At 44.7% G+C, this 13503-nt stretch overlaps 1 protein-coding gene across 2 annotated transcripts; it reads left to right on the top strand.

Annotated features, from left to right (window-relative positions):
* Window positions 1–4886: 4886 nt before the first annotated feature.
* LOC118397377 (methylosome subunit pICln-like) lies at window positions 4887–12787 on the top strand. 2 transcript variants are annotated; one of them, XM_035792051.2, is made up of 7 exons: window positions 4888–5389; window positions 5739–5875; window positions 5965–6087; window positions 6358–6468; window positions 6742–6915; window positions 12351–12417; window positions 12569–12787. In XM_035792051.2, coding segments are annotated over exons 1-7 (732 nt in total). In that variant the 5' UTR covers window positions 4888–5270; the 3' UTR covers window positions 12570–12787. The 2 variants fall into 2 exon arrangements, with proteins under 2 accessions (XP_035647945.1, XP_035647944.1); XM_035792052.2 differs by lacking the exon at window positions 12569–12787 and having other exon boundaries at window positions 4887–5389; window positions 12351–12418.
* Window positions 12788–13503: the final 716 nt, after the last annotated feature.

Here is a 13503-nt window from a genome sequence, read left to right as displayed (position 1 = left end):
TCCCAAGTATTCCCATGCATAATATACATGTGATCTTAAACAAATGTAAGCTAGGATTGAAATTGTTTTAGTCATCTCTGTTTGGGCTTCTTGCAGTCTACAAATGATTTGTAATTATGTTCTAGTTGATGATCCCTACAGTAGTGATTTTTATGTTAAGCTTTTTAAACATTTTAATGATAATGCCGTATCAGATAAAAACTAGTGTGTGTGTGTATGTATAGGCTATCAGGAGTCCATGAAACCTGCTGCTCAATGGTAGTCTTTGTATGCACCCCAAAATGGCAGCCTATTCCCGATAGTAGGGCTCAAGTAGTGCACTATATAGGAAATAGTGCACTATATAGGAAATAGAAGTGCCTTCATCTTCCTGGTTTAAGATCTCAGGTGTTGAACATGCAGCTTTCTTCTGTGTCCAGATCTACAGTGTTCCTGTGGAGGAGTGGTTGTCTCTGGTCTGGCAGGACTGTGTTGCTGTTACCAAGGCCATAGGTAGTGGTACTGTGAGGTACCTGGGTTCTATACTTTGCTCTGGTACATATTTGACTTAATGGCCTGTCCACCTAGTGCAGTTTGCTAAATATAGAATAAGAATGTGCAAACGTGTTAGTAAACCAAATAGTATGGTTTATACGTTGGACAAATGAACCAAAGGTTGAGAAATGGTATGGGGCCCATGGTAAATAGCCTGCATAGTAATAAATAAGAGCTAGCCTACTATTGTGGTCACTACACCAATGTATACCACTCATGGCAGACAACATACAGTACCTCCAATTTGAGCCTTTTCGCAATGGCCCCAGATTTCCTTGGGCTATTTAAGTTCAGTTAACAGAAGAAAGGAAGACAAAATAAGGACAAAAGAAGGACAGAAGAAAAAGGAAAAGAAAGAGGACAACAAAGTGAAACAGTCAGCACTTCTATTGCAACTTCGTATTTCGTCGTCCTAACGTAGTCTACACTGCTATCTGCCCAGCAGCTAGCCAGCTAGCAAACGTCCACCGTCTGCCACTGCCAGCTAGTCTACAAAGTCAACAACGCAGCCACTGCCAGCTAGCCTACTTCAGCAGTACTGTATCATTTTAATAATTTTAGTCAATAAGATTCTTGCTACGTAAGCTTAACTTTCTGAACATTCGAGACGTGTAGTCCACTTGTCATTCCAATCTCCTTGCATTAGCGTAGCCTCTTCTGTAGCCTGTCAACTATGTGTCTGTCTATCCCTGTTATCTCCTCTCTGCACAGACCATACAAACGCTCCACACCGCGTGGCCGCGGCCACCCTAATCTGGTGGTCCCAGCGCGCACGACCCACGTGGAGTTCCAGGTCTCCGGTAGCCTCTGGAACTGCCGATCTGCGGCCAACAAGGCAGAGTTCATCTCAGCCTATGCCTCCCTCCAGTCCCTTGACTTCTTGGCACTGACGGAAACATGGATCACCACAGATGACACTGCTACTCCTACTGCTCTCTCTTCGTCCGCCCACGTGTTCTCGCACACCCCGAGAGCTTCTGGTCAGCGGGGTGGTGGCACCGGGATCCTCATCTCTCCCAAGTGGTCATTCTCTCTTTCTCCCCTTACCCATCTGTCTATCGTCTCCTTTGAATTTCATGCTGTCACAGTTACCAGCCCTTTCAAGCTTAACATCCTTATCATTTATCGCCCTCCAGGTCCCCTCGGAGAGTTCATCAATGAGCTTGATGTCTTGATAAGCTCCTTTCCTGAGGACGGCTCACCTCTCACAGTTCTGGGCGACTTTAACCTCCCCACGTCTACCTTTGACTCATTCCTCTCTGCCTCCTTCTTTCCACTCCTTTCCTCTTTTGACCTCACCCTCTCACCTTCCCCCCTACTCACAAGGCAGGCAATACGCTCGACCTCATCTTTACTAGATGCTGTTCTTCCACTAACCTCATTGCAACTCCCCTCCAAGTCTCCGACCACTACCTTGTATCCTTTTCCCTCTCGCTCTCATCCAACACTTCCCACACTGCCCCTACTGGATGGTATCGCGCCGTCCCAACCTTCGCTCTCTCTCCCCCGCTACTCTCTCCTCTTCCATCCTATCATCTCTTCCCTCTGCTCAAACCTTCTCCAACCTATCTCCTGATTCTGCCTCCTCAACCCTCCTCTCCTCCCTTTCTGCATCCTTTGACTCTCTATGTCCCCTATCTTCCAGGCCGGCTCGGTCCTCCCCTCCCGCTCCGTGGCTCGACGACTCATTGCGAGCTCACAGAACAGGGCTCCGGGCAGCCGAGCGGAAATGGAGGAAAACTCGCCTCCCTGCGGACCTGGCATCCTTTCGCTCCCTCCTCTCTACATTTTCCTCCTCTGTCTCTGCTGCTAAAGCCACTTTCTACCACTCTAAATTCCAAGCATCTGCCTCTAACCCTAGGAAGCTCTTTGCCACCTTCTCCTCCCTCCTGAATCCTCCTCCTCCCTCCCCCCTCCTCCCTCACTGCAGATGACTTCGTCAACCATTTTGAAAAGAAGGTTGACGACATCCGATCCTCGTTTGCTAAGTCAAACGACACCGCTGGTTCTGCTCACACTGCCCTACCCTGTGCTCTGACCTCTTTCTCCCCTCTCTCTCCAGATGAAATCTTGCGTCTTGTGACGGCCGGCCGCCCAACAACCTGCCCGCTCGACCCTATCCCCTCCTCTCTTCTCCAGACCATTTCCGGAGACCTTCTCCCTTACCTCACCTCGCTCATCAACTCATCCCTGACCGCTGGCTACATCCCTTCCGTCTTCAAGAGAGCGAGAGTTGCACCCCTTCTGAAAAAACCTACACTCGATCCCTCCGATGTCAACAACTACAGACCAGTATCCCTTCTTTCTTTTCTCTCAAAACTCTTGAACGTGCCGTCCTTGGCCAGCTCTCCCGCTATCTCTCTCAGAATGACCTTCTTGATCCAAATCAGTCAGGTTTCAAGACTAGTCATTCAACTGAGACTGCTCTTCTCTGTATCACGGAGGCGCTCCGCACCGCTAAAGCTAACTCTCTCTCCTCTGCTCTCATCCTTCTAGACCTATCGGCTGCCTTCGATACTGTGAACCATCAGATCCTCCTCTCCACCCTCTCCGAGTTGGGCATCTCCGGCGCGGCCCACGCTTGGATTGCGTCCTACCTGACAGGTCGCTCCTACCAGGTGGCGTGGCGAGAATCTGTCTCCTCACCACGCGCTCTCACCACTGGTGTCCCCAGGGCTCTGTTCTAGGCCCTCTCCTATTCTCGCTATACACCAAGTCACTTGGCTCTGTCATAACCTCACATGGTCTCTCCTATCATTGCTATGCAGACGACACACAATTAATCTTCTCCTTTCCCCCTTCTGATGACCAGGTGGCGAATCGCATCTCTGCATGTCTGGCAGACATATCAGTGTGGATGACGGATCACCACCTCAAGCTGAACCTCGGCAAGACGGAGCTGCTCTTCCTCCCGGGGAAGGACTGCCCGTTCCATGATCTCGCCATCACGGTTGACAACTCCATTGTGTCCTCCTCCCAGAGCGCTAAGAACCTTGGCGTGATCCTGGACAACACCCAGTCGTTCTCAACTAACATCAAGGCGGTGGCCCGTTCCTGTAGGTTCATGCTCTACAACATCCGCAGAGTACGACCCTGCCTCACACAGGAAGCGGCGCAGGTCCTAATCCAGGCACTTGTCATCTCCCGTCTGGATTACTGCAACTCACTGTTGGCTGGGCTCCCTGCCTGTGCCATTAAACCCCTACAACTCATCCAGAACGCCGCAGCCCGTCTGGTGTTCAACCTTCCCAAGTTCTCTCACGTCACCCCGCTCCTCCGCTCTCTCCACTGGCTTCCAGTTGAAGCTCGCATCCGCTACAAGACCATGGTGCTTGCCTACGGAGCTGTGAGGGGAACGGCACCTCAGTACCTCCAGGCTCTGATCAGGCCCTACACCCAAACAAGGGCACTGCGTTCATCCACCTCTGGCCTGCTCGCCTCCCTACCACTGAGGAAGTACAGTTCCCGCTCAGCCCAGTCAAAACTGTTCGCTGCTCTGGCTCCCCAATGGTGGAACACACTCCCTCACGACGCCAGGACAGCGGAGTCAATCACCACCTTCCGGAGACACCTGAAACCCCACCTCTTTAAGGAATACCTAGGATAGGATAAAGTAATCCTTCTCACCCCCCTTAAAAGATTTAGATGCACTATTGTAAAGTGGCTGTTCCACTGGATGTCATAAGGTGAATGCACCAATTTGTAAGTCGCTCTGGATAAGAGCGTCTGCTAAATGACTTAAATGTAAATGTTAAATGTTCTTATCTAACGTTCCACGCCCTGTACTCCATGTCATGTGCCAAAATGTTTGGCAATGGCAAGGAGTGAAATGTTAGATACGAGACGGACACTTAGACTAGCGTCTATCCGGGCTTTACGGTGGGTCTTATCTTAAGGAATAAATACAAGTTTTGCTCTGTTACTTGTCTGTTGGTACATACGATCGTACAGCAACTTGTTTGCATTGTTATTGCCAAACGTCAAAGCGAGGAACATGTTGCTTTTTTACTTTTCGCGCGGCTAGTAGGAAGAGGGAAATCATCACTTCCTCGTATAACCCCCAACCTGTAGTTGGCGGTAATGTTTTCTTGTGGTTGATGTTCCTTCTCCCTCTCCTTTCTCTAATATTTCTGCCTCTACTCTTTGTAGTCACTAGTTACCACAGCCACAAAGTCATAAACCTCGCATTTTTTCTACAATTTATCTTCGAATTTGATTTTAAACGTTACCATTATACATAACCCTGAGCTATAATAAAGGACCCAAAACTTAATTTAAGACCCAAAAGCACACTTTCGATGTTTTTTTTTTAATTGCATGCAGGGCCATGTTTAACTTTGTGGCTGTGGTAACTAGTGGAAACCTATGTTCTTCGCGGGGATACGGACTGAGGTACAATAAGAACGGTAACGTTAGCTGCTAGCTAGCAGTGAAAGCAGCGTGGGGAGCTGGTAAATACTACAACGCGAGCTAGTGGCACTAACGTTTATGGGGAATGTATACTGAATGCATATTCTAACTAACGTTAACTCTTCAGGCTATCGATAGCTAGTTGACTAGCTATATCGTCTTCCCTGCACAAACGTCTAGATATCCGTTTATGTCCAGCAGCGTTAAATAGGCATCTTTGGGAAACGAAATAGCCAACCAGGTCACAGAAGCGCAGTGTTGTTGACAGCTCCGGACCGACCCAAACGAGTGTTTTCTCTGGCCGTCATCTCCATCAGTCTCTGAGGATGGTTCTGCTAAGGAGTGTCCCCGCACCCAGCGAGGGAGTCCGGCATGAACAATCCGAGACCACGGCGGTGTTGGACGGGAAGGGCCTCGGCGCAGGAACGCTCTACGTTGCTGAAACGTATGCGACGCTATTGTGGATAACTAGCTAAGTTAGCTAGCATTGTTAGCTAGTTAGCATGCTAGCTAATTTATTTAAAGTCCTAAAATCAGGAAGTTTCAAGACTTACATTTGTCTTATGTATTTTTCCTTTGAAAGAATTAACGTGAGCACCATGAACTTGCATTTTTCCTTACATCTCCTTGGCTCACACCCTCCCTCGTCTCCTTCTCAAAGCACATTGGCGGGGAAGATATGAGGTTCCTCTGTTTTGAGGAGGCAATGAGGGGAGACGTGATGAATCAAGGAAATACAATGAGTTTTCACCTTGTGACTAGTTGTCAAAATGTTGCTTTCCTGTGTTTTCCAGGCGATTGTCGTGGTTTGACGGTTCAGGGATGGGCTTCTCTCTAGAGTACCCCACTATCAGCCTGCACGCCATCTCACGAGACCTCAGCACCTACCCACAGGAACATCTATATGTCATGGTCAACGCCAAACTCAACGGTGAGACACACCTGTCCATCATGGTAAATATCAAATTCCGTGTACGCAAACTTGTGAACGAGTAAGTAGTGTGTGTCTGTGTTCCCCAGATGAGAACGAAGCAGAGATGCAGGAGAATGCCCATGATCAAGAAGATGAGGATAACAGTAGTGAGGAAGATGATTCTGAGGGGATCACAGAGATCCGCTTCGTCCCTAGAGACAAGACAGCATGTAAGTCAGAGGGGAGAGGGATGGCTAGTAGGGCAGGGCTAAATTAAAGTAAATGCATCTTTATTAAGTAGGTCACATATAAAAACAGTTTCCATATATAATACAACAAGTGCTGTACAGTAGTCAATAACAAGTTAAAAAATCTCACTACACACATGCATTACGGATGTCGAAAGCGTTTGGCTCTCGCGTTCTTTGACATTGTAGTTTGTAAACACTATGCTAGCTAGCATTAGAACACAGATTTCCCTAACTTGTGTGTGTCTCCAGTGGAGTCAATGTTTTCAGCGATGTGTGAGTGTCAGGCCCTGCACCCAGACCCAGATGATGAAGACTCCGACGGGGACTTTGACGGAGATGAGTACGATGTGGAAGAAGCGGGTGTGTAACACACACTCATTTATACAAGCGCACACACACACAGTTCTACAAACCGTACACTCACGCTTTTACATACAGTTTACAATCTCACATAGATGGAGTAATAAAGAAGATAATACTAACATTGTATCTCCACCTTCTTTCTCCCTTCAACGGAAAAGAGGCAGGTATGATGCCTAACAACTATGCACTCACCCTATCAGCTGCTGCTACTACTACACACACAGGTACACACACCACTCACAGGTGTTATTCTCTCTCTTTGTCCTCCAGAGCATGGTCAGGGTGATATCCCGTCGTTCTGTACATATGAGGAGGGTGTGTCGGGTCTGACGGCTGAAGGCCAGGCTACTCTTCAGAGACTGGAGGGCATGTTAGCTCAGTCTGTTGCTAACACCTTTCACATGGCTGGGGTCCGCACTGATGAGGCCAATGGAGAGTTTGACGGTGGGTCACACACACGTATCGTACAAGGATAGGTCGCACAAATACTCAAACACAGGATACGAGGGTAGGTCACACACTGAAACTGTATTTATTTATTTTTTTAATCCCTGGGCAACATTTCAGCATGAGAATATAAATAATACACAGCGGAGGTTCTTGGCTTTGCTTGTTAGTGGTGTATTGCAACAACCACCAGATGGCGCCAGAGGATAGTAACAATGATCCCACTCGACATAGTCGCTACATAACAGCAAATGCCTTACAAACAGAATGTAACATATTACAATATAAGATGCATACAAAAACATAAGTTCAAAGGACTGGTGTAAGATTGGTTAAAAAAACATTACGAGGCTAGCTCCTTGGGCGCATGTCTGTCATAAGCAGGAACTTAGCCATGGAGTCCTCTAAAAGTAAAAATAAGAGCATTGAAGTCAGCCTGATTCTGGTAATTGGTCCTTCTCCTCTTGAGCACCTGATGGTTCTCCAACTTCTCTGCCTGCCACTCTCCTATGTCCCATCACTACAAAAGAGTGGAACAAACCACAACATTTCTGTGCCTAAATGTACCTCTGAGAAGGAGTCTTTTTTTTTCAACCTAAAGGTGCCATTTGAACATTAACCTAAACAATAGATTAAAATGTATTCTACAACACACCTGAAATATAGCACAACACATAACCGGGCACCCCAGTCTTCTCATTTAACTTGGTGGGGCTCCTTGGGCATGATGAGGTTAAAAAAGAAACTGCCTAAATATATGATTGTTGAGGTGCACTTACTTTGAATTGGCTTCTCCATGCTTTTCCTCAGTCTTCTTTTCACCAGGGGCATCTCTTCTCCCTCTTCCAGCACCTTTTCTCGCACTCCTTCCATTTCTTTATTACTTTCTCGTATTTTCCTTCTGCTAGAATCTCTTTCCTCTTTCCTACCATCTCTTCCTTATTTATGCAAATCTATTTAACTTCTTTCACTTCTATTTTTTTCTGTCTCTTGTGCCATCTCTTTCTCCCTCTCATAGCATCTTTTCTCCCCCTATCTCCTATTTGGTAGTATATTTTTTATCTCCTTAATAGCTCCTTCACCTTGTCTCTTTCTCCATGTTGATGACATGGTACCTGTTTCCATTTCCCTGCAACACATCAAATTCCAAACCTGTGTATTTATTCCAACATACAACACAAAATTATACAAATAATAATCTGTTTCATAATATTTCATTTGTTACCGGTAGTTAAACTGATGGAAGTATGATTGCTTTAAAAGTTAAAAAGGTATGATTTTTGAACCATTTCTACTGTCAGGTTGTGTTGCAATCTGCTGTAACGTCACCTAGATTACGTTGCAAATATCTGAGAGCTGTAGCTCTGTATGTCAGAGATTAGCAACAAGCCCTAAATACTCACCGGTCTCTGCGATCTTCCACCAATAATGTACTGGAGGTATAATGTACTGTCTGTTGAAGTCATAACTCAGTATAGTGTAAATATCTACAGTTGAAGTCGGAAGTTTACATTCACCTTAATTTCTATGGGATTAGTGGGATGCTAGCGTCCCACCTCGACAACAGCCAGTGAAATTGCAGGGCGCCAAATTCAAACAACAGAAATCTCATAATTAAAATACCTTAATTAAACATACAAGTATTATACACCATTTTAAAGATAAACTTGTTAATCCAACCACACTGTCCAATTCAAAAAGGCTTTACGGCGAAAGCACACCATGCGATTGTTAGGACAGCGCCTAGCCACAAAAAAAAACAGACATTTTCCAGCCAAGGAGAGGACTCACAAAAGTCAGAAATAGCGATTAAATTAATCACTAACCTTTGATCTTCATCTGGTGGCACTCACAGGACTCCATGTTACACAATAAATGTTAGTTTTGTTCAATAAAGTCCCTCTTTATGTACAAATACCTCCGTTTTGTTTGTGCGTTAATCCAGTACAGTAATCCAAAGGCACAAAGCGAGCTCACACCATCCAGATGAAAAGTCAAAGTTCCATTAAAGTTTGTAGAAACATGTCAAACAATGTTTATCAATCCTTAGGATCGGACAATACCGTTTTCATTAGAAAGGAAAGAGAACGAACGGTGCGCGCTCACGGCCACGCGCAATAAACAACTCAGCTCAATAAACAACTGAGCCACTTGCTCTGAGTGGTCTTATTCTCTCCCTGAAGCCTGAAACTACTTCTAAAGACTGTTGACATCTTCTGGATGCCTTAGGAAGTGCAATCTGACCCCACAGATACTGGCTATTTGACCCGTTTTGGAATCTTTAGTGTTTTCTATCCAAATCTACCAATTATATGCATATCCTAGCTTCTGGGCCTGATTAACAGGCAGTTTACTCTGGGCACGCTTTTCATCCAAACTTCCCAATGAAGTTAACCAAATAGATTTAAACTCAGTTTTTCACAATTCCCTGTCTTAGGTCTGTTAAGATCACCACTTTCTTTAAGAATGTGAAATGTCAGAATAATAGAGATTCATTTCAGCTTTTGTTTCTTTCATCACACTCCCAGTGGGTTAGACGTTTTACATACACTCAATTAGTATTTGGTAGCATTGCCTTTAAATCGTTTAACTTGGATCAAATGTTTCAGGTAGCCTTCCCACAATAAGGTGGGTGAATTTTGGCCCATTCCTCCTGACAGAGCTGGTGTAACCGAGTCAGGTTTGTAGGCCTCCTTGCTCGCACACGCTTTTCTGCTCACAAATTTTCTATAGGATGGAGGTCAGGGCTTTGTGATGGCCAGTCTAATACCTTGACTTTGTTGTCCTTAAGCCATTTTGCCACAACTTTGGAAGTATGATTGGGGTCATTGTCCATTTGGAAGACCCATTTGCGACCAAGCTTTAACTTCCTGATTGATGCTGCTTCAATTATATCCAAGTAATTGTCCTTGCTCATGATGCCATCTATTTTGTGAAGTGCACCAGTCCCTCCTGCAGCAAAGCACCCCCACAACATGATGCTGCCACACCCGGGCTTCACGGTTTGGATGGTGTACTTCGACTTGCAAGCCTCCCCCTTTTTCCTCAACATAACGATGGTTATTATGGCCAAACAGTTCTATTTTTATTTCATCAGACCAGAGGACATTTCTCCAAAAAGTATGATCTTTGTCCCCATGTGCAGTTGCAAACCGTAGTGTGGCTTTTTTATGGCCATTTTGGAGCAGTGGATTCTTCCTTGCTGAGTGGCCTTTCAGGTTATGTCAATTATAGGACTTGTTTTACTGTGGAAATAGATACTTTTGTACCCGTTTCCTCCAGCATCTTCACATGGTTGATTGCTGTTGTTCTGGGATTGATTTGCATTTTTCGCACCAAAGTACGTTCATCTCTAGGAGACAGAACGCGTCTCCTTCCTGAGCAGTATGACGGCTGCGTGGTCCCATGGTGTTTATACCTGCGTACTATTGTTTGTTCAGATGAACGTGGTACCTTTAGGTGTTTGGATATTGCTTCCAAGGATGAACCAGACTTGTGAAGGTCTACAATTATTTTCTGAGGTCTAGGTCTTGGCTGATTTTCTTTTGATTTTCCCATGATGTCAAGCAAAGAGGCACCGAGTTTGAAGGTAGGCCTTGAAATACATCCACTGGTACACCTCCAATTGACTCAAGTGATGTCAATTAGCCTTTCAGAAGCTTCTAAAGCCATGACATAATTTTCTGGAATTTTCCAAGCTGTTTAAAGGCACAGTCAACTCCGTGTATGTAAACTTCTGACTCACTGGAATTGTGATACAGTGAATTATAAGTGAAGTAATCGGTCTGTAAACAATTGTTGGAAAAATGTGTTGTCATGCACACACTATATGTCCTAACCGACTTGCCAAAACTATAGTTTGTTAACAAGACATTTGTTGAGTGGTTGAAACGAGTGTTAATGACTCCCACCTAGGTGTATATAAACTTCTGAATTCAACTGTACCTATATCTTAGCGTAGTAAGTTTATATAACTCAGTATACAGTGCATTCGGAAAGTATTCATACCCCTTGACTTTTTACACATTTTGTTACGTTAGAGCCATATTCTAAAATGTATTAAATAAAAAATAAAATCACACACTTCCCCATAATGACAAAGCAAAAACAGGTTTTTATAAATGTTTGCAAATACATAAGTAAACCTTATTTTAATGTATTTTTTATGTAAATAAGGTTTCAGACCCTTTGCTATTAGACTCAATTGAGCTCAGGTGCATCCTGTTTCCATTGTTCATCCTTGATGTTCTACAACTCAATTGGAGTATACCTGTGGTAAATTCAATTGATTGGACATGATTTAGACCTGTCAATATAAGGTCCTCCAGTTGACCGTGCATGTCAGAGCAATAACAAAGTTATGAGGTCGAAGAAATTGCCTGTAGAGCTGGCCGCCTGGCCAAACTGAGCAATTAGGGGAGAAGGGCCTTGGTCATGGAGGTGACCAAGATCCCGATTGTCACTCTTGATAGAGCTCCAGAGATCCTCTGTGGAGATAGGAGAACCTTCCAGAAGGACAACCATCTCTGCAGCACTCCACCAATCAGGCCTTTATGGTAGAGTGGTCAGGTGGAAGCCACTCCTCGGTAAAAGGCACATGACAACACGTACCTAAAGGACTCAGACCATGAGAAACAAGATTCTCTGGTCTGATGAAACCAAGGTTGAACTGATTGCCAAGCGTCATGTCTGGAGGAAAGCTGGCACCGTACCTACGGTGAAGTTTGTTGATGTTTTTCAGGGACTGGGAGACGAGTTAAGATCGAGGGAAAGATGAACGGAGTGAAGTACAGAGAGATCCTTGATGAAAACCTGCTTTAGAGTGCTCCGGACATCCAACTGGGGCGACGGTTCACCGTCCAGTAGTACAATGACCCTAAGCACACAGCCAAGACAATGTGGCTTCAAGTCCCAGCCAGATCCCGGGCTTGAACCTGAACATCTCTGGAGAGAACTAAAAATAGCTGTGCAGCGACGCTCCCCATCCAACCTGACAGAACTTGAGAGGATCTACAGAGAAGAATGGGAGAAACTCTCCAAATACAGGTATGCCGAGCTTGTAGGGTCATACCCAAGAAGAATCAAGTCTGTAATCGCCGCCAAAGGTGCTTCAACAAAGCACCAAGTCAAGGGTTGGAGTACTTATGTAAATGTGAAATTTTATATTTTGATTTTTTTATGCGGAGAAAAAAAATATTTGCAAAAGTATCTGAACCTGTTTTTGCTTTGTCATTGTGTGTAGGTTGATGGAGGGGGTTCAGAGCCTCTTCCTTGAAAAATAACTGATTGACCAGCATGTATGAAGTACTAAGTATAGCCCAAACCTGTTATAGAGACATGAGCATGAAGACAGCAGTATGTGTTTAATGATAATCAGTATATTGGCTGGTGGGTCTGCTTTGTCTATTCTAATCCTTTGTCTGTCTTTGCAGATGGGATGGAGGTGGATGCAGGGTCGACGATGGCCGGACAGTTTGAAGATGCAGACGCAGACCACTAGTAATAACATATCATAATACTATGTTGTAATTATCTGTATGTTTGTGATGTTTTGTGTTATCACCTTGTAATCCACATCCTGCTGCCAACCTTATGGACCTGCTTACCATACTGTTAAGTCTCTCACTCTCTCCCCCACTCCTTCTCCCAGATGGAACTCAACTCTACTGCCAGTCAAAGCACTTGTGGGATAGGAGGATAATACAGTCTCTCCACTTCCTGATTTTCTGTTCATCTCAACATACACAGATTCTTCTCTTGTGTTTTGTACCTGGAGACCAGTTGTACTGAGATTTCCCCAACAGGGAACAGTGTTGCCTTTGTATGAAATCTCTTCATTAAAACACACGTGTTTTTGTATAAAGAACAAGGTGTTTATTCTGTGCACATTCTGGAGGAGAAATGTAGGAGCTCCACTAGTGCATCTGGAACTTTAATTTAGTTTAAATATGTTTAATGTCTTTGTGTATTAAGAGAGTGTGCTGAAATGGCTTTGGGCCAAAGTCGAAGCGGTACATGTGCACCAGAGGCAGCAGTCTAGACCAGTGGTTCCCAAATTGTGGGAAGGGAAGGGGGGGGGGCGCAGTCTGACTTTAAACTTGTTTGTAATACAATTGGGTAGTGCATCATCAGTTCCTCTTGTTATGCTAGTCATTACATACCTTAGAGAGCTATTTCTAACTTGTCAGAAATGTCCAGATCAACTAGCCCACATTAGCCAATGCTTTCTTTTTGTTTTTACATTTAAAGTTTTTGTTTTTGCCTGTAAATATTGTGGAAACGTTTGGGAGTCCCTGCACTACCCTTGGCCACAGAAACCAAGGTTTCTTATTTGCTTTGCTTTGCTTTTAGGCAGCATGAGCCACTTTAAACTATTGTTCTTAGGTGAGGTTTTGTATCAAATCTTGAAAATTGAACCAGAGCGCAATTTTAACACTGAGCAACTCAAGCACAGAGCACTTACAAATACACCACCACAAAATTTGTGGATTTGGCTATACGAGCCACACTCGTTGCTGATATGTGTATAACGAGCACACAGCCATGCGCTCTCTATAAGCAAGGCTAAGATCACCATGTGCAATG

The sequence above is a fragment of the Oncorhynchus keta genome, chromosome 18 (genome assembly GCF_023373465.1).
Source record: "Oncorhynchus keta strain PuntledgeMale-10-30-2019 chromosome 18, Oket_V2, whole genome shotgun sequence".
NCBI lineage: Eukaryota > Metazoa > Chordata > Actinopteri > Salmoniformes > Salmonidae > Oncorhynchus > Oncorhynchus keta.
The sequence above is the reverse complement of the archived record's forward strand: the minus strand, read 5'-3'. Positions and strand labels throughout refer to the sequence as shown.

Coding starts and splice junctions, on each gene's coding strand:
- LOC118397377 (XM_035792051.2), top strand. CDS start 5,271: ATGGTTCTGCTAAGGAGTGTCCCCGCACCCAGCGAGGGAGTCCGGCAT. Junction 5,390..5,738: donor ACGCTCTACGTTGCTGAAAC/GTATGCGACGCT, acceptor TGTGTTTTCCAG/GCGATTGTCGTGGTTTGACG. Junction 6,916..12,350: donor GGCCAATGGAGAGTTTGACG/GTGGGTCACACA, acceptor CTGTCTTTGCAG/ATGGGATGGAGGTGGATGCA.